This window comes from Ranitomeya imitator, chromosome 5, assembly GCF_032444005.1.
Source record: "Ranitomeya imitator isolate aRanImi1 chromosome 5, aRanImi1.pri, whole genome shotgun sequence".
NCBI lineage: Eukaryota > Metazoa > Chordata > Amphibia > Anura > Dendrobatidae > Ranitomeya > Ranitomeya imitator.
The window spans coordinates 133,024,894-133,052,228 of record NC_091286.1 but is presented as its reverse complement, the minus strand read 5'-3'; the positions used below and the strand labels follow the sequence as shown (position 1 = coordinate 133,052,228).

At 43.6% G+C, this 27,335-nt stretch overlaps 1 protein-coding gene across 2 annotated transcripts in view; it reads right to left on the bottom strand.

Moving 5' to 3' along the window:
* The window catches only part of ADGB (androglobin), a 591,174-nt gene that overhangs the window by 161,119 nt on the left and 402,720 nt on the right, over nucleotides 1–27,335 (bottom strand). For both annotated transcript variants that reach the window (XM_069769164.1, XM_069769163.1), the window contains exon 30: nucleotides 1,479–1,672. In XM_069769164.1, the coding sequence (XP_069625265.1) occupies nucleotides 1,479–1,672 (194 nt within the window). The remainder of the gene's footprint in view (nucleotides 1–1,478; nucleotides 1,673–27,335) is intronic.

Sequence of the window (27,335 nt, the reverse complement as noted above, 5' to 3'; positions counted from 1 at the left end):
GCTCTGTATATGGAGTCCGCAAACTAGTCTAGGGAAATCTGCAATCCAGGAGGCAAATAGCACTATGTCCCTCCATATGGCTAAGCAGTGCTGTACAGCCACATATGGGGTATTTCTACATTCAGGAGAAATTGTGGGACAAATTTTGGTGCCATTTTTACAGTTTTCCCAGTGTTTCCAAAATGTGGTCACTTGTGGTGGGCTTCTGATGTTATGGCACTTAGGCGCTCTCTGTATATGGAGTCCGCAAATTATTCTATGAAATTTTTTTCTCCAAGAGTCAAATGGCTCTCCTTCCCATCCAAGTCTCGCTGGGTGGGTAAGCAGAACTGTATAGTCACATCCGGGGTATCGCCATGTTCCGCGGAAATTGTGAGACAAATTTTGGTTCCAATTTTACCCAATTCCCTGAGTGAAAATGTAAAATTTGGGGCTAAAACTAAATTTTTGGTGTAAAAATGTAATTATTTTTGCTTCTCTGCCCAAGGGTATAACAGTCTGTGACACACTTGTAGTGTCAATATGATCACTGCACCCTTAAATAAATTCATTGAGAAGGGTAGTTTTTAAAGTGGGTCTCTTATGATGGATTATACTGTTCTGGCACCTCAGAGGGTCTGACAATGGTTCATGGCACCCTCAAACCATAACAGCAAAATCAGTACCATACTATGGCGCTCCTTCCCTTTTAGGCCTTCCACTGTGCCTAAAAGCAGTTCCCGATTACATGTAGGATATTGGCGCACTCAGGAGAAAATGCACAACAAACTGTGAGGTCCATTGTTTCCTATTAGCCCTTATAAAAACTAAAAACTTTGGGTTAAAACAACATTTTAATGGTAAAAATGTAATTATTCTTTCTTCAAGCAATTGTATAAAATTCTGTGAGACACATGTGGTGTCAACATGCTGACTTCACCCCTAGATAAATTAATTGTGGGGTGTACTTTGTAAAATGGTGTCACTGATGGAGGGGCTCTGCTGTTCTAGCACCTTAGGGGTTCTGCCAATGTGAGATGGCAATCTCAAATCACTCCAGCAAAATCTATAGCTCAATATGGTGCTCCTTCCCATCTGAGCTTTACAATGTGCCTCAACAGTAGTTTTTGACTACATAAGGGATATTGGAGTACTCAGGAGAAACTGCGTAACAAATTACACCATTTATTTTCTATTATCTATTTTGAAAATTAAGAACTTGGGGCCAAAACAACATTTTATTGGAAAAAAATTGTAATTTTTCATTTACTCAGCCCAATGTTATATCAGTCAATGTTGACTGACATGTGGAACTATAAAGGAGGTGTACAGCACTCTTGTAGTAATAATAATAATCGGGTGCAGAAGAAAGGTTTCAATCTGTATAAATGATGATAATCAGGTACTTAGCACTCCACATGTATGATGCAAATTGACAGTTTGAAATAGGACATAATTCAACCCAGAGGTTGATCTGAAGGTTCAACAAAATTACCTACCTGAGATTCAGGTCTTGAGGTAGGGGTTGACTGCAGTCTCTCTCTATCTTTGTCCTTGCCAGACTTTTCTTTTTCGGATTTCTCTGCTGTTTTTTCTTTACCCTTTCTGGCAGTCTTTGGAGTGCTTGCAGATTTCAGGCTTTCTGAGCTGTTTTGTGTCTCTGTTGTAATTTCCTCATTCTTTTCTGGATATACTACAAAAGAGGAAAAAAATCATGTTCGAATTGGGTAGCACGGTTACTCAATGGTTAGAGCCTTGAAGTGATGGGGTCTTGGGCCCAAGTCCCACAAAGAACAACATCTGCAAGGAGTTTGTAGATTCTCCCTAAGTTTGTGTGGGTTTCCTCCCACACTACAAATACAGTGGGGCAAAAAAGTATTTAGTCAGTCAGCAATAGTGCAAGTTCCACCACTTATAAAGATGAGAGGCGTCTGTAATTTACATCATAGGTAGACCTCAACTATGGTAGACAAACTGAGAAAAAAAAATCCAGAAAATCACATTGTCTGTTTTTTTAACATTTTATTTGCATATTATGGTAGAAAATAAGTATTTGGTCAGAAACAAAATTTCATCTCAATACTTTGTAATATATCCTTTGTTGGCAATGACAGAGGTCAAACGTTTTCTGTAAGTCTTCACAAGGTTGCCACACACTGTTGTTGGTATGTTGGCCCATTCCTCCATGCAGATCTCCTCTAGAGCAGTGATGTTTTTGGCTTTTCGCTTGGCAACATGGACTTTCAACTCCCTCCAAAGGTTTTCTATAGGGTTGAGATCTGGAGACTGGCTAGGCCACTCCAGGATCTTGAAATGCTTCTTACGAAGCCACTCCTTCGTTGCCCTGGCGGTGTGCTTTGGATCATTGTCATGTTGAAAGACCCAGCCACGTTTCATCTTCAATGCCCTTGCTGATGGAAGGAGGTTTGCACTCAAAATCTCACGTTACATGGCCCCATTCATTCTTTCATGTACCCGGATCAGTCGTCCTGGCCCCTTTGCAGAGAAACAGCCCCAAAGCATGATGTTTCCACCACCATGCTTTACAGTAGGTATGGTGTTTGATGGATGCAACTCAGTATTCTTTTTCCTCCAAACACGACAAGTTGTGTTTCTACCAAACAGTTCCAGTTTGGTTTCATCAGACCATAGGACATTCTCCCAAAACTCCTCTGGATCATCCAAATGCTCTCTAGCAAACTTCAGACGGGCCCGGACATGTACTGGCTTAAGCAGTGGGACACGTCTGGCACTGCAGGATCTGAGTCCATGGTGGCGTAGTGTGTTACTTATGGTAGACCTTGTTACATTGGTCCCAGCTCTCTGCAGTTCATTCACTAGGTCCCCCCGCGTGGTTCTGGGATTTTTGCTCACCGTTCTTGTGATCATTCTGACCCCACGGGGTGGGATTTTGCATGGAGCCCCAGATCGAGGGAGATTATCAGTGGTCTTGTATGTCTTCCATTTTCTAATTATTGCTCCCACTGTTGATTTTTTCACTCCAAGCTGGTTGGCTATTGCAGATTCAGTCTTCCCAGCCTGGTGCAGGGCTACAATTTTGTTTCTGGTGTCCTTTGACAGCTCTTTGGTCTTCACCATAGTGGAGTTTGGAGTCAGACTGTTTGAGGGTGTGCACAGGTATCTTTTTATACTGATAACAAGTTTAAACAGGTGCCATTACTACAGGTAATGAGTGGAGGAAAGAGGAGACTCTTAAAGAAGAAGTTACAGGTCTGTGAGAGCCTGAAATCTTGATTGTTTGTTTCTGACCAAATACTTATTTTCCACCATAATATGCAAATAAAATGTTAAAAAACAGACAATGTGATTTTCTGGATTTTTTTTTCTCAGTTTGTCTCCCATAGTTGAGGTCTACCTATGATGTAAATTACAGACGTCTCCCATCTTTTTAAGTGGTGGAACTTGCACTATTGCTGACTGACTAAATACTTTTTTGCCCCACTGTACATATTGATAGGTAAGTTAGATTGTGAGACCTAACTGAAACAGTGATGATGTCTAAAAAGTGCTGTGGAAATTATTGGCGCCACATAAGTGAGTACAATAAATAAAGTTAAATACACAAAATATATAAAATGGACATTAAATTAATTAAATGCACTAGACTTCATTTTCATTATATTTGACCTCTTAATGACTGCAGAGATTTTAGGCAGCTGCTTTTGAAACAACTCCACATTCTGTGTGACATTTTCCTTAAAGGCGTTTCCTCAAGTTCTTAAAGGGAACCTGTCACCCCGTTTTTTCGATATGACATATGAGATAAAAATATGGTTCAATAGGGCCTGAGCTGTGCTTTACAGCAGTACCTTTCATATCCCCCGATTCCACACCTTTGCTGAGAAAATACCTTAGTTATCTCTTCATTTTCGTATGTAAATCACCCCGGTCCAGTCCGATGGGCGGAGCTTAATCGCCGATTCTCCCCCCCTCCGGCTTTGCTCTATGAATCTTCTTTCCCTTCTTTGGCATAGTTTTCTGCGCCTGTGCATTGAATTAGCGTCTCGCACGTGCACAGTATGCTTTGACCAACTGTGGGCAAAGCATGAAATCATTATTGCGCATGCGCTGGCTTTTGACCCTATGTGCTGCGCCCCGGAAGCATAGAAAGACTTCTGGGGCACAGAAAGTCAAGGAAAATGCCGGCGCATGTGCAATAATGAATTCATGCTTTGCCCACAGTTGGTCAAAGCATACTGCGCACGCACAAGATGCTGATTCAATGCACAACCGCAGAAACTGACTGTGATCTGTGCTATCCACAGATCTAGTTACGTCTGACACACCGAGGAGCGAGGAGAGAGACAGCAATAAGGCCCCGCCCCTCGGACCGGACCAGGGTGATTGACATACGAAAATGGAGAGATTACTAAGGTATTTTTGCAGCAAAGGTGGGGAATCGGGGGATATGAAAGGTACTGATGTAAAGCTGAGCTCAGGCCCTATTAAATCATATTTTTATCTCATATAAAAAAAACAGCGTGACAGGTTCCCTTTAAATTGTTCTAATTAGTTAGACAGCATGAAAATAAGCAAGTTTGCAATTGGCTTGCTTTTTACTATTTGCTGTTATTCTCCTGCAATAACAGCTTTTATCTTCTATAGTGTACAGCTGGTTTTGATGGAGCTTTGCCTCCAGACACTGGATGTGAGGGGTTAATTCTTAACATCCCAAAAACTCTTTCCAGCTCATTGATTTCTGTACAACATTTATTTGCCCATCTCCCTGCCTCCCTCTCATCTTCTGATGGAATGAGGCAATAAATTACCAGCCTGCAGCTTTCAGAGAAGGTCTCCTAATCATGGCTCTCAGTGTTCACTCTTGTGCTCAGCTGTGTGCTTGTTCAAATGGCCTGTGTGCAACTACAGTGATAGCAGTGCACTGTCCAGATCAAACCACTGACAGCTGAATGTGTTTTGACCTTTATAGTTCTAATACTACAGTTCTACTGTTCACCAGAACTGTCAGACAAGGATGAGTGCCCTCCTGTTAAAAGCCCAGAATTGAAGAAGCTAGAGAGACTGCAGAGTTGAGTGCTGCTCAAGAGACAACTTGAGAGTACCCCTTTAAGTAAAGCGTATACATTATAGACAACAGCAGATCCATCTTTTTCTTGCTTATATAGACAATAATACAGAGAAAGTATCTACAGACCCATCACACTGCATTCCCTTTGATATAGACCTCTTACCTGAAACAAAAACATTTTCAGTATGCGAAAGGCCGCAACCTGAAAGGACCCAACAAAGCCCAAATCCACAGATTGTTTTTAACAAATATCTTCTATTGATCAGTGTAAGGAAAAAAACTATTTGGCAGGTAATTATTGCAGAGGGTGTGTAACGTGGAGGGTGGGTGTGCAACTTCTCTCCAGACAAAAGCAGGGTTTTCAGCTTTTTCCCAAAGAGCCATTCAAAACATAATAAAAAGTTAATTGGCTTCTTGTGAAATTGATTCTAGAGTCTCTGGTTTAAAGAGGAAATTAAATTCACACCACTAATAAGTTACAACTATATATTGTAAAATGATAAAAAAGAAATGAGATTTAATCTTTTAACTTGTTGTTTATTGTGAATACTTTTTCTTTTTAATTAAAAATTATAAAAAGTATTTGCTCTAAAATGTTTGGGCACAGTAGGTGGCACTGTCACATAATTTACTTCCATCTTGTCCATCTACTTACATCTTGTAAAAATAAACATTATTGTTTATTTTTATAATGCTATATGTACATGGTAAAATGTATCTTACTAATATATTGATGACACTGTTCTACAATTATAAGACTGTTTTTTATATAATGTCAGTATAAATTATATTATGCTTTTATTATATATCTATTTATATACATACATCTATTTTTATATATGTATTATATTTCTATTGTATATTCATTATATTCATAGTCACCTAATAAAAAGTAAGATGGAAAACATATATACAAAATATTTACCTTTTTGTACTATACTGTGTTTTGTTGAGGAAATGGAAAGCAGACAAAAAAGATGAAAAAAACAAAAACAAACCACTTAAAGTTAGAAATATATTCAAGTCACAAAAAAACCTAGATGTCACACCTATACTGCGGCCTGCAGTCACATGTTGTCTTCTGACAAGGTGGTATAAAAGAAGAAAACACAGCTAAGAATGTGGGACTGGGACCTGTTAGCAGCAGCAGAAGCTCCACCACAACTACCAGCCTTCCGGTCAGTATTGTTAAAGCAGGTCACAATTGGTCTTCTTTCCCTCTGGCATGCATTAGTAAAGAAGAAGAGCAGGTGTTGTGGAATTTAGGCTACTTTCACACTAGCGTTTTTTGCAATACGTCGCAGTGCGTCGTTTATGGGAAAAAACGCATCCTGCAAAGTTGTTTGCAGGATGCGTTTTTGCCCCATAGATTAACATTAGCGACACATTGTGACGCATTGACACACGTTGCAACCGTCGTGCGACGGTTGCGCCGTGTTGTGGCAGACCGCCGGGAGCAAAAAACGTTACATGTAACGTTTTTTTGCTGCCGACGGACCGCTTTTTCCGACCGCGCATGCGCGGCCAGAACTCCGCCCCCACCTCCCCGCACCTCACAATGGGGCAGCGGATGCACAGGAAAAATGCATCCGCTGCCTCCGTTGTGAGGCGCATTCACTGATAGCGCACTGCGACGGGCCGAGTCCGACGCTAGTGTGAAAGAAGCCTTACAACTATTGGCTACATCACTTCCCTCCCATATTCATGACTCTTCACATATTATTCATCAATTGGAAGGTCTTACCGTCCCTGAAAATACTAATTTATTCACTCTTGATGTTGAGTTACTATACTCAAAGATCGCACATTGTGATGAATTTGCAGCTGTTTTCCATTTTTTGAGCTTTCATGAACCAGACAAGAATATGTTGCATTCATTCATTATCAACTTATCTTTCTTTCATTTGTTCTTCATTATAATTATTTGGTCTTTGATCATTCTTTTATCGACAAGTCTCTAGTAGTGTCATGAGTGCACGGAGTGCTCCCTTTTATATTCTTTTTTAAGGTTGGTGGGAGGAGGTCTCTGTGAACCCCTATAGTCTCTTTCAATCTTATATGCTTAAGTGGTTTAGGTATATAGATGACGTCTTCTTCCTTTGGACAGAATCATTGGAAGAATGCCATGAATGTATTACTTACCTGAATAGTAATTATCTTAATATACATCTTACTGCTCATATTTATGATTGCATTTTTGGATTTGCGGATACAAAATAAACAATGGCTGAAATTCTACTAATCATTTTTGGAAGGATACAGCTACCAATTAAATTTACTTCATTTTTCAAGTTTCCGCCACATCATGTAAGAAATGTTATACCTACTGGCCAGTTCTTGAGATGAATTGGTTCTTTCTAAGATTATTTCTATCAAGAAGCACTATATCTAACCAGACAACTAACAGATAGAAATGTCTTCCGCAATTAGTGGCATCTCAAGCCTGTATACAAGTAAAGAGGAAGGACTAAACGTCATAATTTGTTACAAAAATACATTCATGGACAAGACTGTAAAGTGTGACTCCTCACTTCTTTGAACAGTGTTCTGACACAAATCATGAAAATTCTTTGGGACATCCTTAAATCTTATCTCAGGCTCAAAAACAGGATATAATAACAGCACACCGTGCACCAAGTCTTAAAAATAGACATATTTATACTAACTTTATGAAACCAACTTTTGCATTGAAAAGAGGCATTAGATTGAAGGGTTCTTTATAATGGATCATTTTTCAACATATGCCATCAGTTTCTGTAACATCCCAATAAGTACAGTATCAGAGCTACCAATAAAATCATACATGAATTGTGCATCTAAGAATGTCATTTATGTGTTGATATGTTCTTGCCCTAAGATCTAAGTAGATCACACCATGCAGGAATTAAGAAACCAAATCCCACACCATAACGCTACTACTGGACTGGCCTGGCCTCTAAACAAAGCTGCTGATATGGCACTTTCTTTTGTGGCAGTTCATTTTCAGTTATTGAGATTCTCATGCTTCCAAGTGGCCTGTGGAGGGGGCTTTATGTGGTGCTCTGCTTAGCTATTCATACTGATGGCTTATGACAGGTCACTGATCCCTCAGTGACCTGCCCCCTATTTTACATACTGAAAATTATATGTGTGCACTGCGCAGGCAGGCGCTGCAGCATGAACCGTTCACTGTCCTTAGGGATAGGACCATAACTATCCCTGCTCCCAAAAGTACCTCTAAAGGTGAGGAGGTCTGCACCACTAGCCTTAATGTTCTCCTGTTAAACTTTTATACTCTAAGCTGTCTCCCCCTCCCCAGGAGGCCTTGGACAAAAATGCTAGTATATAATCATGTAAGACAAACAGGAATAAAGGTATATAGGGAAAGCTAGGAGTGTACAATATTTTACACAGCAACAACAAAAAAATAAAATAATTATGATGTAAAAATGAAGACCTATACATCCCCCAAAAAGAGGCATTTATTTCATATGTGAACAAGAAAATTCATATCATTTATAGTCATTAAAAGTGTATGAATGATAAAACCCATAAATGTGCCCGGTCAAGAATGGGGGTGTTACGCCGCCTAATACTTACCTTTCCGGCCAGCGCGCTCCCGCCGCTCTTCCTCGCTCTCCTCCGTCCGAATTCTCTGGTGCTCGTCCTTTCGGCGGTCCGCGCATGCGCAGACACGCTCCTCTCACGGCTGGGGCTTCTGGGAGGTCGTGACCCGATGGCTCTGCCCCAATATGGCCACGCCCACCAGGTACTTCTTCCCTGCGTCTTCCCAGGTAAGACGCCTTAGTGTCTATTGTCGGCGCTGGTTTTGGCTAGCGCTTTCTTTGATTCCTTTGGCTCCTCTGTCTCTGTTTTCTCTGCTGTGTCCCTGCTTTGGTTTGTTACTCATTGTCTCTGTCTTTCTTTTCAGCCCATGTCTCTACCATCTCTGCTGGTCCTGTGTCACTATCGTTCCTGCCAGTCCTGTGTCACTACCATTCCTGCCAGTTCCCGTGTCACTACCGTCCCTGCCAGTCCTGTGTTCACTACCGTTCCTGCCAGTCCTGTGTCTCTGCCGTTCCTGCCAGTCCCTGTGTCTCTACCGTCCCTGCCAGTCCCTGTGTCTCTACCGTTCCTGCCAGCCCCTGTGTCTCTACCGTCCCTGCCAGTCCTGTGTCTCTGCCATTCCTGCCAGTCCCTGTGCCTCTACTGTCCCTGCCAGTCCCTGTGTTCCTGCCGTTCCCGTCAGTCCAGTGCCTCAGCTGCCCCTTCCAGTCCTTTGTTTCAGACATCCCTGCCAGTCCCCGTGTTTCTGCCGTCCCAGCCAGTCCAGTGTCTCTGCTGTCCCAGTCAGTCCGGAGTCTCGGTCGCTCCTGCCACCTCTGTGTTCTCTGCCGTCCCTGTCGGTCCTGTGCCTCTGCTGTTTTTATCACCGTTGAGGCCCTGACTTCTTCCTGGCTTCACCTCTTCCTAGGTCTAGTCTTTAGTCGCCCCTTTGGCTCCGGCAGTTGCGGCTTCATCCTCCTTGGGCTTGTGTTGTGAATTCCGCTCTTGGGCTCCCTCCGGTGGTTGTAAGTGGCACTTTTGTGAGTTCTGCTCTTGGGCTCTTGTGGTTTCTAGTGGTGTGGCTGCTCCTTGGAGTTAGCGGTCTTCAGCTGCTTCCACTGATCGTCTCTGCTCTGCTATTTATGTCTGCTCTGTCCTTCAGCTGGTGCCACTTGTAAATGGTTTCTGGTTGGATTCACATCTCTTTGGATTTCCCTGTTATCCTGACCAGTTCAGCTAAGCTAAGTTTTTGCTTGCTCTTTTCAGTTCACAGATTGTGGACTTATCCGTTCTGTATTTTCTATGTTTATCCAGTGTTATCAGTATGAATTAATTCTGTCTTGCTGGAAGCTCTGGGAAGCAGATTTACCCTCCACACCTTTAGTCAGGTGTGGAGATTTTTAGTAAACTCTGTGTGGATTTTTGTAGAGTTTTTATACTGTTATTTTCCCCTCCTCTCACCGTCAATATTTGTGGGGGGCTATCTTTCCTTTGGGGATTTTCTCTGAGGCAAGATAGGTTTCCTGTTTCCATCTTTAGGGGAAGTTAGATCTTAGGCTGTGCCGAGGGGTCTAGGGAGCGTCAGGTACCCCCCACGGCTATTTTTAGTTGCGCTGCTAGGCTCAGGGTTTGCGGTCAGTACAGATACCACCTCCTTCAGAGCTTGTCTCATGTTGTTCCTAAACCACCAGATCATAACAGGCCTGTTCCAAACACTCCCTGTATAGGGGGTGGCTCTATCTGGTCCACTCGTCCTCGGGGGCTCTGTAGCCGTGACCCAGAGGGTCCACTTCTCAGGTTTCTCTCTTCCGAAACCTAATAGTACACTAAGGCCATGAATCCCGCTGGAGCTTTGGCTGCCCAGGAAGAACTTGTTTTCTTGCAAGAAAATCAGACCCGGATGATGTCCTTTATGAAATCTATGGACTCTTGTCTTTCTGCTCTTCAGTCCTCTGATCCAGGGAATGCCTCCCAGCTGGCCAGTTTACAACAAGAACTGGCACAGCAGCGGGATACCCAGGCACATATCCTGGGTTATATGGCATCTGTAGACAGCTGACTTCTTTCTTTACAGTCAGCCGCGTCTGCTCCTACACCTTTCTGTTTCTGCCCCTCATCCTCCTCCCTGTTTGGCCAAGCCTCCTCCATTTAATGGAGATCCCAAACTATTTTGGGGTTTCCTTAATCAGTGCCATCTTCATTTCGAGCTCCTTCCTCTGCAATACTCTACTGATCGGGCCAAGGTGGCCTTTATTATTTCGCACTTGGAAGGTGACGCCTTAGCATGGGTTAATCCTCATTGGGTGCGGGATGACCACGTGGTCACTCAGTTAACCCCATTTTTGGAGATGTTTCATCGAGTATTCGATGAACTGCATCGCCTGGCCTCCACTACTGAGGCTTTGTTTAATTTACAGCAGGGATCCCTAACTGTTGGGCAATACGCTATTCAGTTTCGGACCTTATCTTCTGACTTGGGTTGTAAGTGGCACTTTTGTGAGTTCTGCTCTTGGGCTCTTGTGGTTTCTAGTGGTGTGGCTGCTCCTTGGAGTTAGCTGTCTTCAGCTGCTTCCACTGATCGTCTCTGCTCTGCTATTTATGTCTGCTCTGTCCTTCAGCTGGTGCCACTTGTAAATGGTTTCTGGTTGGATTCACATCTCTTTGGATTTCCCTGTTATCCTGACCAGTTCAGCTAAGCTAAGTTTTTGCTTGCTCTTTTCAGTTCACAGATTGTGGACTTATCCGTTCTGTATTTTCTATGTTTATCCAGTGTTATCAGTATGAATTAATTCTGTCTTGCTGGAAGCTCTGGGAAGCAGATTTACCCTCCACACCTTTAGTCAGGTGTGGAGATTTTTAGTAAACTCTGTGTGGATTTTTGTAGAGTTTTTATACTGACCGCACAGTATCCTTTCCTGTCCTATCTATCAAGCTAGACTGGCCTCCTATGCTAAAATCTGATTTCATTTCTGCGTATGTTATTTTCCCCTCCTCTCACCGTCAATATTTGTGGGGGGCTATCTTTCCTTTGGGGATTTTCTCTGAGGCAAGATAGGTTTCCTGTTTCCATCTTTAGGGGAAGTTAGATCTTAGGCTGTGCCGAGGGGTCTAGGGAGCGTCAGGTACCCCCCACGGCTATTTTTAGTTGCGCTGCTAGGCTCAGGGTTTGCGGTCAGTACAGATACCACCTCCTTCAGAGCTTGTCTCATGTTGTTCCTAAACCACCAGATCATAACAGGCCTGTTCCAAACACTCCCTGTATAGGGGGTGGCTCTATCTGGTCCACTCGTCCTCGGGGGCTCTGTAGCCGTGACCCAGAGGGTCCACTTCTCAGGTTTCTCTCTTCCGAAACCTAATAGTACACTAAGGCCATGAATCCCGCTGGAGCTTTGGCTGCCCAGGAAGAACTTGTTTTCTTGCAAGAAAATCAGACCCGGATGATGTCCTTTATGAAATCTATGGACTCTTGTCTTTCTGCTCTTCAGTCCTCTGATCCAGGGAATGCCTCCCAGCTGGCCAGTTTACAACAAGAACTGGCACAGCAGCGGGATACCCAGGCACATATCCTGGGTTATATGGCATCTGTAGACAGCTGACTTCTTTCTTTACAGTCAGCCGCGTCTGCTCCTACACCTTTCTGTTTCTGCCCCTCATCCTCCTCCCTGTTTGGCCAAGCCTCCTCCATTTAATGGAGATCCCAAACTATTTTGGGGTTTCCTTAATCAGTGCCATCTTCATTTCGAGCTCCTTCCTCTGCAATACTCTACTGATCGGGCCAAGGTGGCCTTTATTATTTCGCACTTGGAAGGTGACGCCTTAGCATGGGTTAATCCTCATTGGGTGCGGGATGACCACGTGGTCACTCAGTTAACCCCATTTTTGGAGATGTTTCATCGAGTATTCGATGAACTGCATCGCCTGGCCTCCACTACTGAGGCTTTGTTTAATTTACAGCAGGGATCCCTAACTGTTGGGCAATACGCTATTCAGTTTCGGACCTTATCTTCTGACTTGGGTTGTAAGTGGCACTTTTGTGAGTTCTGCTCTTGGGCTCTTGTGGTTTCTAGTGGTGTGGCTGCTCCTTGGAGTTAGCTGTCTTCAGCTGCTTCCACTGATCGTCTCTGCTCTGCTATTTATGTCTGCTCTGTCCTTCAGCTGGTGCCACTTGTAAATGGTTTCTGGTTGGATTCACATCTCTTTGGATTTCCCTGTTATCCTGACCAGTTCAGCTAAGCTAAGTTTTTGCTTGCTCTTTTCAGTTCACAGATTGTGGACTTATCCGTTCTGTATTTTCTATGTTTATCCAGTGTTATCAGTATGAATTAATTCTGTCTTGCTGGAAGCTCTGGGAAGCAGATTTACCCTCCACACCTTTAGTCAGGTGTGGAGATTTTTAGTAAACTCTGTGTGGATTTTTGTAGAGTTTTTATACTGACCGCACAGTATCCTTTCCTGTCCTATCTATCAAGCTAGACTGGCCTCCTATGCTAAAATCTGATTTCATTTCTGCGTATGTTATTTTCCCCTCCTCTCACCGTCAATATTTGTGGGGGGCTATCTTTCCTTTGGGGATTTTCTCTGAGGCAAGATAGGTTTCCTGTTTCCATCTTTAGGGGAAGTTAGATCTTAGGCTGTGCCGAGGGGTCTAGGGAGCGTCAGGTACCCCCCACGGCTATTTTTAGTTGCGCTGCTAGGCTCAGGGTTTGCGGTCAGTACAGATACCACCTCCTTCAGAGCTTGTCTCATGTTGTTCCTAAACCACCAGATCATAACAGGCCTGTTCCAAACACTCCCTGTATAGGGGGTGGCTCTATCTGGTCCACTCGTCCTCGGGGGCTCTGTAGCCGTGACCCAGAGGGTCCACTTCTCAGGTTTCTCTCTTCCGAAACCTAATAGTACACTAAGGCCATGAATCCCGCTGGAGCTTTGGCTGCCCAGGAAGAACTTGTTTTCTTGCAAGAAAATCAGACCCGGATGATGTCCTTTATGAAATCTATGGACTCTTGTCTTTCTGCTCTTCAGTCCTCTGATCCAGGGAATGCCTCCCAGCTGGCCAGTTTACAACAAGAACTGGCACAGCAGCGGGATACCCAGGCACATATCCTGGGTTATATGGCATCTGTAGACAGCTGACTTCTTTCTTTACAGTCAGCCGCGTCTGCTCCTACACCTTTCTGTTTCTGCCCCTCATCCTCCTCCCTGTTTGGCCAAGCCTCCTCCATTTAATGGAGATCCCAAACTATTTTGGGGTTTCCTTAATCAGTGCCATCTTCATTTCGAGCTCCTTCCTCTGCAATACTCTACTGATCGGGCCAAGGTGGCCTTTATTATTTCGCACTTGGAAGGTGACGCCTTAGCATGGGTTAATCCTCATTGGGTGCGGGATGACCACGTGGTCACTCAGTTAACCCCATTTTTGGAGATGTTTCATCGAGTATTCGATGAACTGCATCGCCTGGCCTCCACTACTGAGGCTTTGTTTAATTTACAGCAGGGATCCCTAACTGTTGGGCAATACGCTATTCAGTTTCGGACCTTATCTTCTGACTTGGGTTGGAATAATGAAGCGTTAGTAGGGGCTTTCTGGCGGGGGCTATCCGGTCGTATCAAGGATGAATTAGCTGGTCGAGATACTCCAACTATCTTGGAGAACTTAATTGCTTTGCCAACTCCTATTGACCTTCACTTTCAGGAGCAAGCTCGGGAGAGAAGATTTCCTCGTCCTTCTGCGTCTTCTCGTAGACCTCCCAGCCCACGTCTCAGAACCTCTGCTTCTGTATCAGTGCCAGAGCCGATGCAAGTAGATTGTCTAAAACTTTCTAAACAACGTTGCAAGGAGAGACGCACCCAGGGTCTGTTTTTACTGTGGAAGCTCCTCTCATCTCCTCTGAGCCTTTCCTGAGCATCTGGAAAACTCCTCCACCTAGGACAGGTAAGAGAGGCCTCCCTGGGTGCATGTGAAACCTCTCTACCCCTCACTTTGTCTGTTTTGTTGCATGTTCTTGATAAGCGTTTTTCTCTGGAGGCCTATGTGGATTTGGGTGCTGCGGGAAATTTTATTAGGCTGGAGGAAGTTGTTAAATTTTCTGTCCCTGTTAGGACCCTAGAGAACCCTCTTTTCTTGCTTCCATTGACGGAAAGCCTCTGCAAGAGACCGTAACCCAAGTTACGCAGGAGGTAGAGCTTCAGGTAGGGGCTCTTCATAGGGAAAGAATTTCGTTTTTTGTTTTGGCCAATATCTCTCATCCTATTCTTCTTGGTCTTCTGTGGCTGCGGGTTCATGAACCCTTCTTTGATTGGCATAAAGGCAATATTCTACGCTGGGGAGATTTCTGTCGGACTAGTTATCTGCTGCCGGTGCGTCCTGTTGGTGTTCCCTGTTCCCTCTCCATTCCTTCCGGGTTGCCCTCTGTTTATTCCTCCTATGCGGATGTTTTGACAAGAAGGAGGCTGAGAGTCTTCCACCACATTGTCCCTATGACTGTCCTATAGACCTCATTCCTGGAACCACTTCTACTAGAGGAAGAATCTATCCCCTCTCTCCTGCAGAAACTCAAGCCATGTCAGACTATGTTCAGGAGAACCTCGCCAGAGGTTTCATTCGTAAATCTCCTGCTGGGGAGGGTTTCTTTTTCGTTAGTCATGTATTGACTACAGAAGGTTAAACAACATTACTGTAAAGAATAAATACCCATTGCCTCTCATTCCAGAACTTTTTGACCGCCTGAGAGGAGCACAAATTTTTACCAAATTTGATCTTCGAGGAGCCTATAACTTGGTCCGAATCCATGCAGGAGACGAGTGGAAGACCGCATTTAACACCCGGGACGGTCACTACGAGTATTTGGTTATGCCATTTGGTCTGTGCAATGCTCCTGCTGTTTTCCAAGAATTCTATAATAATATTTTTCGAGATTTCATTTATACCAGTGTCGTAGTCTACCTAGACGACATCCTCATCTTCTCTCCAGATTTGTCGACTCATCGACGAGACGTGCGCCAAGTCTTGCTTTGTTTAAGTGAGAACCATCTCTTCGCAAAGATTGAGAAATGTGTCTTTGAACAGTCCTCCGTGCCCTTCCTAGGTTATGTCATCTCCAAGGATGGTCTGAAGATGGATCCTGAGAAGGTGTCTCCAGTTCTAAATTGGCCACTTCTTCTCGGAGTGAAGGCTATTCAGCGATTTCTTGGCTTTGCTAATTATTATAGGCAATTTGTTCCTCATTTCTCCTCCTTAACTAAACCTATTTCAACACTTGTTCGCAAGGGGGTCAATCCTAATCACTGGCCTCCAGAGGCCAAGGTCGCCTTCCAAACCTTGAAACAAGAATTTGCTTCTGCACCAGTGCTTCATCGACTGGATACTAATAGACCATTCTATTGGAGCTGGAGCAGTACTTTTACAGAGATCTAACTCGGGTCGTTTAGTTTCTTATGTTTTTTTTTCTCTAAAGCATTTTCTTCCTCTGAGCGTAATTATTCCATTGGGGACAAGGAACTATTGGCCATAAAATTGGCTTTAGAGAAGTGGCAGTACCTTCTTGAGGGGGCTGTCCACTCTATCATCATTTTTACTGATCACAAGAATCTGGCCTACATTCAGTCCACCCAAAGGCTCAATCCTTGGCAAGCCAGATGGTCCATGTTCTTCGGAGGTTTAGATTTTGAGTTGCATTTTCAACCTGGTAATAAAAATATCAGAGCTGACGCTCTATCATGGTCTTTTCAACCACTGGATGAAGAGGAGAGACCTGCGCATATTGTCGATCCTGCTAAGATTGTCTCCATAGCGCCCCTGAACTTGATCACTCCTCCTCTGGGAAAGACCTTCGTGTCAAATTATGACAAAATAAAAGTCTTATGTTGGGGCTATTCTTCCTGGTTTGCCGGACGTTGGGGTCAAGAAGACTCCTTAATTTCTCGCCATTATTGGTGGCCTTCACTTCGTCAAGATGTCCTGGATTTTGTTGCTTCCTGTTCCTCGGCAGCTACCGTTGGGATCTCTGCATCCACTTCCTGTGCCTTCTGTTCCTTGGAGTAATATTGTGATGGACTTTGTCACCGATTTACCGCAGTCCTCAAATTGCACCTATATTTTGGTGGTTGTGGATAGATTTTCCAAGATGGCTCACTTCATCTCCTTGCCTGGTTTACCTTCCGCTTCTGACTTAGCGAAGATCTTTTTACATCAAGTCTTTCGACTTCACAGATTCCCTCAGCATATTGTGTCCGCCCAAGGAGTTCAATTTACCTCCAGTTTTTGGAGAGCCCTTTGTGGACTTATGAAAGTATCGCTGGATTTCTCCTCCGCATACCATCCCCAGTCCAACGGTCAAGTGGAGCGTGTAAATCAAATTCTCACTTCTTCGGCATTTCACCAATGCTCATCAAAATGACTGGGTGTCTCTTCTTCCCTGGGCAGAATTCGCCTATAATAATCACACTAGTGAATCTTCATCTAAGTCTCCTTTTTTTTAGTTTTTGGACAACATCCCGGCATTCCTCCCCCTGGTCTCCCCACCTCAGGTGTACCAGTGGCGGATTTCTTGTCCTTGGAATTTTCCAAAATTTAGCAAGAGACTAAAGAGGCGCTTGAAAAGGCTAGTAACAGAATGAAAAAATATGCTGATAAAAGGCATTTAGATGTCCCTCCGTATCATCCTGGCGACAAGGTCTGGCTATCAGACTCAAGATTCCCTCTCAAAAGTTAGGTCCACGTTACATCGGTCCCTTTGAGGTTTCTAGCCGTATTAATGACGTAGCCTACTAGCTAAGGTTGCCTACTTCATTGCGCATTCCCAATGCTTTTCATGTGTCTTTCCTCAAACCTGCAATTTTTAATGATTTTCATTCTGCTCCGTCTCACTCTCCTCTACCCAGTACTTCTGATGATTGTTTTGAAGTTAAGGATATTCTCGCCAGGAAATCAGTTAGAGGTGAAACCTTTTATTTGATCGATTTGAAGGGTTTTGGTCCAGTGGAGAGATCTTGGGAACCCCTAGACAATATCAATGCTCCTCTTATTTTGAGGAGGTTCCTTTCCAGTTCTAGAGGGAGGGGGAGTAAGAGAGGGGGTACTGTTACACCGCCTAATACTTACCTTTCTAGCCGGCGCGCTCCCGACGCTGTACCTCGCTCTCCTCCTGGCAAGCGGGGGGGGGGGGGCGCACAGGGGATGGGAGGCGGGAGAGGACGCACAAACTTTATTTTTAAGGGGAAAGAAAAGATTATTCATTCCTTCTCTCCAGCGAACGCTGCTGGGAAGAAGGGATGGATACCGGCTTCAGCACCGCACGCAGGGGACAGCGCTTAACTGTAGCACTGTCTCCTGCACGGTCCGCGTGGTCCTCAGTCGGCACACGGGCGGCACACGGCTGCCGCACGTGTGCCACACTGATGTGCTACGTAAGCACACGGACACACGGACACAGATAATTCCAGTACTGATTTTTCCGGTACCGGAATTATCTGGACGTGTGGGACAGGCCTAAGGTAGACAGTCACAAAGTTAAATGACTATTTATTTTTTTTACTTCTCTTTCATAGCTTTTTAAAAGTAATTTACACAATATCCTTCTTCTTTCAAAGAGCCAACCATGGCATGGCAGGTAACCATAATAACAGCGGTAATAGGCTGCAGAATTGCTTTTGCATGTGTACATCAAATTAGACTAACAGATATGTAAAAAACTCTCTACTCTCACTTTGTAAGGTGGTCATAGAATAATTTGTTTTGTTTCAGCAATATTGATGGCCTGCTACTGTATGAATGGCAAAAAAAATGTAATTGAAATGCAGCGTGCCAGCTAAAGAATAAGGGTATGTGCACACATTGCGGATTCCATTGCGGATTTTTCTGCAGAATCAGCAAGTAAAATACCCTGTGCTTTACCTGCGGATTCCCCGTGGATTTTCTGCGGTTTTTGTGCAGTTTTTGTGCAGATTTCGCCTGCGTTTTTACCCCTGCGGATTCCTATAGTGGAATAGGTGCAAAACGTTGCAGAATCCGCCCAAAGAATTGATATGCTGCGGAAATTAAACCGCTGCGTTTCTGCGTGGTATTTTCCGGAGCATGTGCACTGTGGACTTGGTTTTCCATAGGTTTACATGGTACTGTACACCGCATGGAAAACTGCTGCGAATCCGCAGGGCCAAATCCGCAACGTGTGCACATACCATATCAATACAAAAAGAAGTAGCATGTCATTTTTTTTGTGAATCTGCAGCGTTTTTGTACCCATTCCATTATAGAAAACCGCAGGGGTAAAAACGCAGCAAATCCGCAAGAAAACCGCAGTAAAAACGCACAAGAAACGCTGCGGAACTGCACAAAAAACGCAACAAATCCGCAGGTGCATTTTCTGCTGGGAGAGGCAGAATCTGCACTAGAAATTCCTAAGCCTAATCCGCAACATGTGCACATAGCCATACAGTTAACCCTGTCTAAGCTAACTGAAGCCCCAGTGAGTGTTATCCCTTTGCAACATACATGAACATCAAATACCTTGACCCTTTTAATGTGTCAGGGATCAAACCATCAGCCCCCACCACTCCTACATGCACATGGGCAAACACTAAGGATAAAATATGTAACACATAAACAGTGTGTTGCCAATCCCGAAATAACAATAATAGTAATAATAAAAATAGTAATAATAAGACATTTTCTTTCTTGGTGAACCTTAGCCTATGAGATAAAAAATAAAGTGTGAAATATTTTATGTTAGTGTTTAATTTGCAGGTTTATGTATCAAGCTGTTAATTAAAAAAACACCAGTGCTCATTTCTTGAAACCTAATTACTAAAAATAATATTATACAGTTTGCCTCTCTCTAACTTCAGCACATGGAGCCACTCTGTTTTTTTCAAGCTGCATTTAAATTGAAGGATAATCATGAACAAGTCTTCTAAGGCTGCCGTCACACTAGCAGTATTTGGTCAGTATTTTACATCAGTATTTGTAAGCCAAAACCAGGAGTGGGTGATAAATGCAGAAGTGGTGCATATGTTTCTATTATACTTTTCCTCTAATTGTTCCACTCCTGGTTTTGGCTTACACATACTGATGTAAAATACTGACCAAATACTGCTAGTGTGACGGCAGCCTTAACCAATTCAAGACCAAGCATATTTTTGGTGTTTTTTTGGTACATGATGTTTTTTTTTTGTGATACATGGGGCTGCATTGCTCATATGAAGCAACGTTTTAGAACTGGACCTCCTGAATGTTCAGAATCTATGGGAAGTCCGGAAATAATTAACAATGCTTGTTTGACAATAACATTTTCATGTACACAGGCTGCGATCATGCGATGAACAAACAATTGTTCACTGGGTGAAAGGATCTTTTGGGCAGTGCTAATGATCATCATTCTCAGCTGTGCATCGTCCTGTGTAAACATGTCTGGCACTCCCGGGAACCATGGCAGCCAACGTGCACCGAGCGATCTAAGGGCAGTCTCACACGTCCAGATAATTCCGGTACCGGAAAAATCGGTACCGGAATTATCAGTGTCCGTGTGCCCGTGCGTTTTTGTGGCACATCAGTGTGGCACACGTGCGGCACACTGGGTACCACACGCACCGTGCAGGAGACAGCGCTAGAGATAAGCACTGTCCCCTGCATCTGGTGCTGAAGCCGCTATTCATATCTTCTCTGCAGCAGCATTTGCTGTAGAGAAGATATGAAAAATCCTTTTTTTTTTGTTTCTCGTGTTTAAAATAAGGATCCCTGTCCCCACCCCCCTCCCACCCCCTGTGCACCCGCCCGCTGTTATTAAAATACTCACCCGGCTCCCTCGCAGTGTCCTGTCCTGGCCGCAGCTTCTCCTGTATGCGGTCACGTGGGGCCGCCCATTACAGTGATGAATATGCGGCTCCACCTCCCATAGGTGTGGAGCCACATATTCATGACTGTAATCGGCGGCCCCACGTGACCGCTCATACAGGAGAAGCTGCGGCGAGGACAGGACGCTGCGAGGGAGCCAGGTGAGTATTTTATTAACAGCGGGCGGGCGCACAGGGGGTGGGAGGGGGGTGGGGACAGGCATCTTTATTTTAAACACGAAACAACAAACAAAAAAAAACAAAAAAATGATTTTTCATATCTTCTATCCAGCAAACGCTGCTGGAGAGAAGATATGAATGGCGGCTTCAGCACCACGTGGGGGGGACAGCGCTTACTGTAGCGCTGTCTCCTGCATGGCACACGGACTGCACACGGACAGCGTCCGTGTGCGGTACGTGTTTTACACGGACCCATTGACTTTAATGGGTCCATGTAATCCGTGCGCTCCCACGAACACTGACATGTCTCCGTGTTTTGCACACGGACACACGGTCCGTGAAAACACACTGACATGTACAGAGACACATTGATTTCAATGTGTCTACGTGAGTCAGTGTCTCTGGTACGTGAGGAAACTGTCACCTCACGTACTAGAGCCACTGACATGTGAAGCCGGCCTAATACACATCACTCAGTGTGCATTGTTTACTTTGGTCGGCCATTGTAAGCAGGCTATTAACCCCTTAAGGACCTAGCCACTTCGTAGGTTAATGACCAGGACTAAATTTTGAAATCTAACCAGTGTTACTTTATGAAGTTATTACTCTTTATTACACTTTAATGGATCCCACTTATTCTGAGATTGTTTTTTCGTGACATATTGTATTTCATGATAGTCATAAAATATCTTCAATAAGTCTTCTATTTTTTATGCCCTTAAATCAGAGAGATATGTCACACAAAATAGTTAATAAATAACGTTTCTCACATGTCTACTTTACATTAGCACAATATTTGAAACTTTTTTTTTGTTAGGAAGTTATACGGGTTAAAAGTTGACCAGCGATTTCTAATTTTTCCAACAAAATTTACAAAACCATTTTTTTAGGGACCACATCACATTTCAAGTGAGTTTGAGGGGCTTATATGACAGAAAATACCCAAAAGTGACAACAATCTAAAAACTGCACCCCTCAAGGTGCTCAACACCACATTCAAGAAGTTTATTAACCCTTCAGTTGCTTCACAGGAACTGAAGCCATGTGGAAGGAAAAATGAACATTTAACTTTTTCACTAAAACATTATCTTTTACCCAATTTTTTTATTTTCACAAGGGTATCAGGAGAAAAAGAACCCCAGTAATTGTTGAGCAATTTCTCCTATACCCTATTTTCCCATATGTGAAGGAAGACTACTGTTTGGTCACACGCTTTGAATGTAATATTGGCTGGAATTGAGATCGGATGCCATGTTGAGTTTGGAGAGCCTCTGATGTGCCTAAGCAGTGGTAGCCCCCACAAGTGACTCCATTTTGGAAACTAGATCTTATCTAGAAGTTTGGTGAGCACCTTGAACCCCCAGGTGCTTCACTTAAGTGTATATCGTAGAGCTGTGAAAATTAAAAATCACATTTTTTCCACAATAATGATCTTTTAGCACCAATTTTTTTTTATTTTCACAAGGGTAACAGGAAAATATCAAGCCCAAAAATTGTTGTGCAAACTGCATTGTATGCTGAAACTGCATGTGTGGAGGAAAACCATTGTTTGAGCGCACTGCAGGAAATGGAAGGGAAGGAGCAAGGTTTGACTTTTTGACCACAAAATTGCCTGGAATCGAGAGTGGACGCCATATCACATTTGGAGGGCCCCTGATGGGCCTAAACAGTGGAAACCCCCCATATCTGACACCACATGGTAAACTAGACCCCTCAATGTACTTATTTAGATGTGTAGTGAGCATCTTGAACCCCCAGGTGCTTTACAGAAGTTTATAACGTAGAGCTAAAATTCCCATAAAACTTTTCTTATAACCCCAATTTTTTTATTTTCTCATGGGTAACAGGAGAAAATGGTCCCCAAAATTTGTTGTGCAATTTCTCATGAGTGTGCCAATACCCTGTGTATGTGAAAATTACCGTATATACTCGAGTATAAGCCGAGATTTTCAGCCCATTATTTAGGCTGAAAGTGCCCCTCTCGGCTTATACTCGAGTCATTGTCCCAGGGGGTCTGTGGGGGAGGGGGAGCGGCGGCTGTCACATCATACTCACCTGCTCCCGGTGGGGTCCTTGCTTCTCAGATTGTCTCTGACGCCGGCAGCTTGTTTCTGTGTTCAGCGGTCAAGTGGTACCTCTCATTAAAGTAATGAAAATGGACGCGACGCCACTTTCATAGGCGTGGAGCATATATTCATTACTTTAATGAGTGGTACCATGTGACTGCTGGACAAAGGAACAAGCTGCCAGCGCCAGAGACCATCGCATCAGAGAAGTAGGGATTGCGGCATGAGGGTGAGTATGACGGGGGAGAGTGAGCCATTTGATATTCACCTGTCCCTGTCCCACCGCCGGGCTCCATCTTCCGCGTCCTCTTGCTGTGACGTTCCGGTCAAAGGGCGTGATGACGTGGTTAGTGCGCGCCCTCTGCCTGAACAGTCACTGCAAAGACCCGGAAAACACAGCAGCAGTGGTACGGGGATAGGTGAATATTGCAAGTGTCGGGGTCCTGAGTGACGAGAGGCGAGTATGTCATTTAATTTTTTTTAATTGCAGCAGCAGCATATGGGGCATAATATGCTATGGAGCATCTTATGGGGCCATCAACCTTTGTGCAGCAATATGGGGCATAATATTCTATTGAGCATCTTATGGAGCCATCAACCTTTGTGCAGCATTATATGGGGCATAATCTATGGAGCATCTTATGGGGCCATCAACCTTTGTGCAGCATTATATGGGGCATAATCTATGGAGCATCTTATGGGGCCCATCATGAACTGTATGGAACATTATACAGGGGTCCTGATTCGATATGGATATTTAAAAACACTTAACCTACTGATGTCTCAATCAATTTTACTTTTATTAGTATCTATTTTTATTTTTGAAATTTACCTGTAGCTGCTGCATTTCCCACCCTAGTCTTATACTAGAGTCAATAAGTTTTCCCAGTTTTTTGTGGCAAAATTAGGGGGGTCGGCTTATACTCGGGTCGTCTTATACTTTATACGGTACTTTTGAGGCTCAGTGCAAAGCTCACAAAGGAAGAAGCGCCATATTTGAGTTCAGATTTTGCTGGAATGGTACGAGGGTACCATGTTACATTGGCAGAGCCCCTGAAGTGCCAGAAGAGCAGTAACCCTTCATAAGTGATACCATTTTAAAAACTACCCCTCTCAATTAATTCATCTAAAGGTGCAGTGAGCATGTTGATACCACAGGTATGTCACAGAAATTTAAACTGTTGGGCGGTGAAGAAAGAATAATTAAATTTTTTCCACTAAAATGTTGTTTTAGGCCAAAACGGATAATTTTTGTAAGGGCTAATATGAAAAAATGGACATCTCAGTTTGTTGTGCACTCTCCCGAGTGTTTCAGTATCCAGCATAGTGCAAAGCTCAGAAGGGAAGGAGCGTCATATTATAGTGCAGATTTTACTGTTATGTTTTGCGGGTGCCATGACCCTCTGGGAGAGCCCCTGAGGCTCCAGAACAGCAGAACCCCCATAAGTGATCCTATTTTACAAAATACAACTCTTGTTGAATTAATCTAGGGGAACAGTGATTATATTGACACCACAGGTGTGTCACAGAATTTTATACCATTGGACAGTGAAGAAAAAATAATTACCGTACTTTTCTACCACAGAAAAAAATAATTTTACATTTTACATTTTCACATCAGAAAATGGTTAAGAATGGCACCAGAATTTGTCCCACAGTACTGATTAGCCACATGGTGAGACTTGGGAGGGACAGAGCGCTATTTGCCTCCTGGAACGCAGACTTTCCTAGAATATACACAGCCCCTAACTGCTAGAGAGCAGAATCCTCCCTCAAGTGACCTCATTTTGGAAACTATACCCCTTGGGGAATTTATCTACAGGTGTAGTGATGATTTTGACTCCATGGGTATTTTCCAGAAACAAGCAGCAATGAATGTTGCGGAGTGAAAATTGCAAACTGCCATTGTAATGACCAGTACGCTGTAGTGACGAGTACGTTCTAGTCACCAGTACGTTATGACCAGCCCGTGCTTCTGGAGGCATGCACCCGTAAGTTAGGCAGGCTCTCATTGCTTCAGAAATGCCAAACATGGACGCAATATGTGGTTTAGGTACACTGTGGGGCTCAAAGGATGGGGGCATTTGGATTTGGGAGCGCAGAATTCGCTGAATATCTTTTGGGGGGGCAATAAGCCATTTTGCTTTTCCAGAGCCTTTGTATTAACAGTAACGTGGAAGCTCTCTATGATGGGCCTGAGTGTGAACTTGCTTTTTTTGTGTATTGAGTTGAAGCTATTACTTGGAACATTTTACACAACATTTAGGATATCATTTATCCTGCACTCCCACCTGAGCATTCATTTTGGAGTTTCCATCTAAATCTCCGCGTGACATGATTCAGATGAAACACTCGAGGTATCCATTCACTAGAAAGAGGCAACAGAGTTACTCTGGAATCTGTCTGGCCTCTGCTCAGCAGAGTCCTTCTTTTCAAAAGGACAAAAAACTATGGTGGACTGTGTTTTTATGCACGCCTAAAAAGACCATAGGCCAGATGGTTCCACAGTGCCTTCATCTGCCTCATTCTAGGGGATCTTCCACCACAGGCTCCATCTGAATCACGTACTTGAGAGATTTACATGGAAACCCCAGGGTAAACACTTAGCATAAAGCGCAGGATAAATGTGAGCTGAGCCTTACTGCGATCTTTGGGAGGCAGAATGAACAAATTCACAGCAGGTGAAGAATTGGTTTTATTTATTTTTCATGCTGTTTCTCATGTGGTATAAGTGATTAGACAACTTTATTCTATGGGTCGGTGCGATTACAGCGATACCAGATTTATATCCTTTTTTATGTTTGGCTGCTGTCACACACTAAAAACACTTCTTATTGCAAAAACTCGTTTTTATATTCTCATATTTTGAGAGCTATAATTTTTCCATATGTTGTCTGACAGAGTCATGTGAGGGATTGTTCTTTTGTAGGACCAGCTGACGTTTTCATTGGCACCATTTTCGGTCACGTGACATTTTTTGATCACTTTCTATTCCAATTTTTGTGGAGGCAGAATAAACAAAAATCAGCAATTCAGGAATTGTTTTTCTTTTTGCTTTTTCTCCATTCTGCATGTGGTAAAATTGATAAGGTTCTTTGGGTCATTTAGTTTTTTAATGTTTTGGTGCTTTTACACAATAAAAACCTTTATGGAAAAAATAATTATTTTTGCATCTCTTTATTCTGAGAGCTATAACTTTTTTATTTTTCCACTGATGGAGCTGTTTATTTTGTATTATGCAGCTTGTTTATTTTGGGACAAGAGTATGTTTTCAGCTATACCATTTTTATTTAAGTTTGTCTTTTTTATCACATTTTGTTCCACTTTTTCCAAGCAGTATAATGATAAAGCATAGTTTGCTACTTTTTTGTGTGTATTTTTTACGTCATGCACTGAAGAGGTTAACTAGTGTGACACTTTTATAGATCGGGTTGTTCTGGATGCGACGATACCAAACTTGTGTACTTTTTTTGTTTATTAATTTTTTTTACAAAAAAAGTGTATTTATTAGTGTAATATTTTTATTATTATTTTGTATTTTTTTTTTATAGAATTTGTAATTTATTTTTTGCTTTTTTTAAAAACTTTTTTACTTAGTTCCTATATGGGACTTTCAATTTTTGACTTTGATTGCAGGTATAGTACATTGCAATACACTAGCATTGCAATGCATTATAACTATACTGAAAGCTTCTGACACCATGCTGTGAGCATGGTTTTAGAAGCTTTTTGTAGCTTGGTGACACGGGGATCACCATGGCAACGATCGGGAGATGATCTGAAGGTAGAGAGAGCTCCAATTCCTCTGCGTCCCTCCTGAATGTTTCAATCGCTCTTGATTGGTACATTTAGGAGATTAACAGTCAGAAGCGGTGCTGACACCACTCCTGCTGCACTGATCGGGCAGGAGGTGCTGATATTTCAGCATCTCCTGCACGATCATGCTGTGATCGGTCAGTTAGCAGCTCAGTGCAGAGTAGGAGGGCTTCTTAAAGAAAAACTAACAGTGAGAGCCAGAATTCTTGCTGGTTGGTAGGTGATCAAATACTTCATTTGTAAGGGGGACGACCAGACCACGACTACCTATTTGCCGGGTCCAGAACTGAAAAGGCTGCATCCTCTGTTCCCAGGGGGAAGCTTTAGTGAGGTGGACTTTCTTCTGTTGCCTTGGAGAAGCTAGAGTGAGGGAGAACTTCCTCCTGACCGAGGGGGACGGAGATATGAAAGGAGAAGGTGCACGCAGAAGAGCAGTTTGGCACCAACCCAAGGCAGCGTGCACAGAGGTGAGCCGCGTGCTCCGCTTCCACTCCCCACCACAGAGTACCGGTCCTGCAGCAGGGCCCTACCGTCTCAAGAGGACAGCCACACTGAGGGGAGCAGTGGACCCAGCAGCAATCCAGAGGGAGGGACCGCAGCAGAGAGTGCAGAGCCAGGTGTGTTCAGCAACAGCCAAGGAGAGAAGTGCTCTGTCCTGGGCGCATCAGCCACGTGCAAGTCAGCGTCTGTTGTCTCCCACCGCCAGCCCCAGGGACGAGTGAGTGTGCCGGTCCCTGAGCATCTGTATGGCACAGCCCCACGCTCAAACACCCCACCGCCACTGCTGAGAGAGACTGTGAGGAGAGACGTGCAGGGTGCCCGTTGATCACCACGGAGCAAGGTGCTGAACGTTCTGGGCTAGTGAGTACTGTGTGCGTCTTGGAATAATTCTA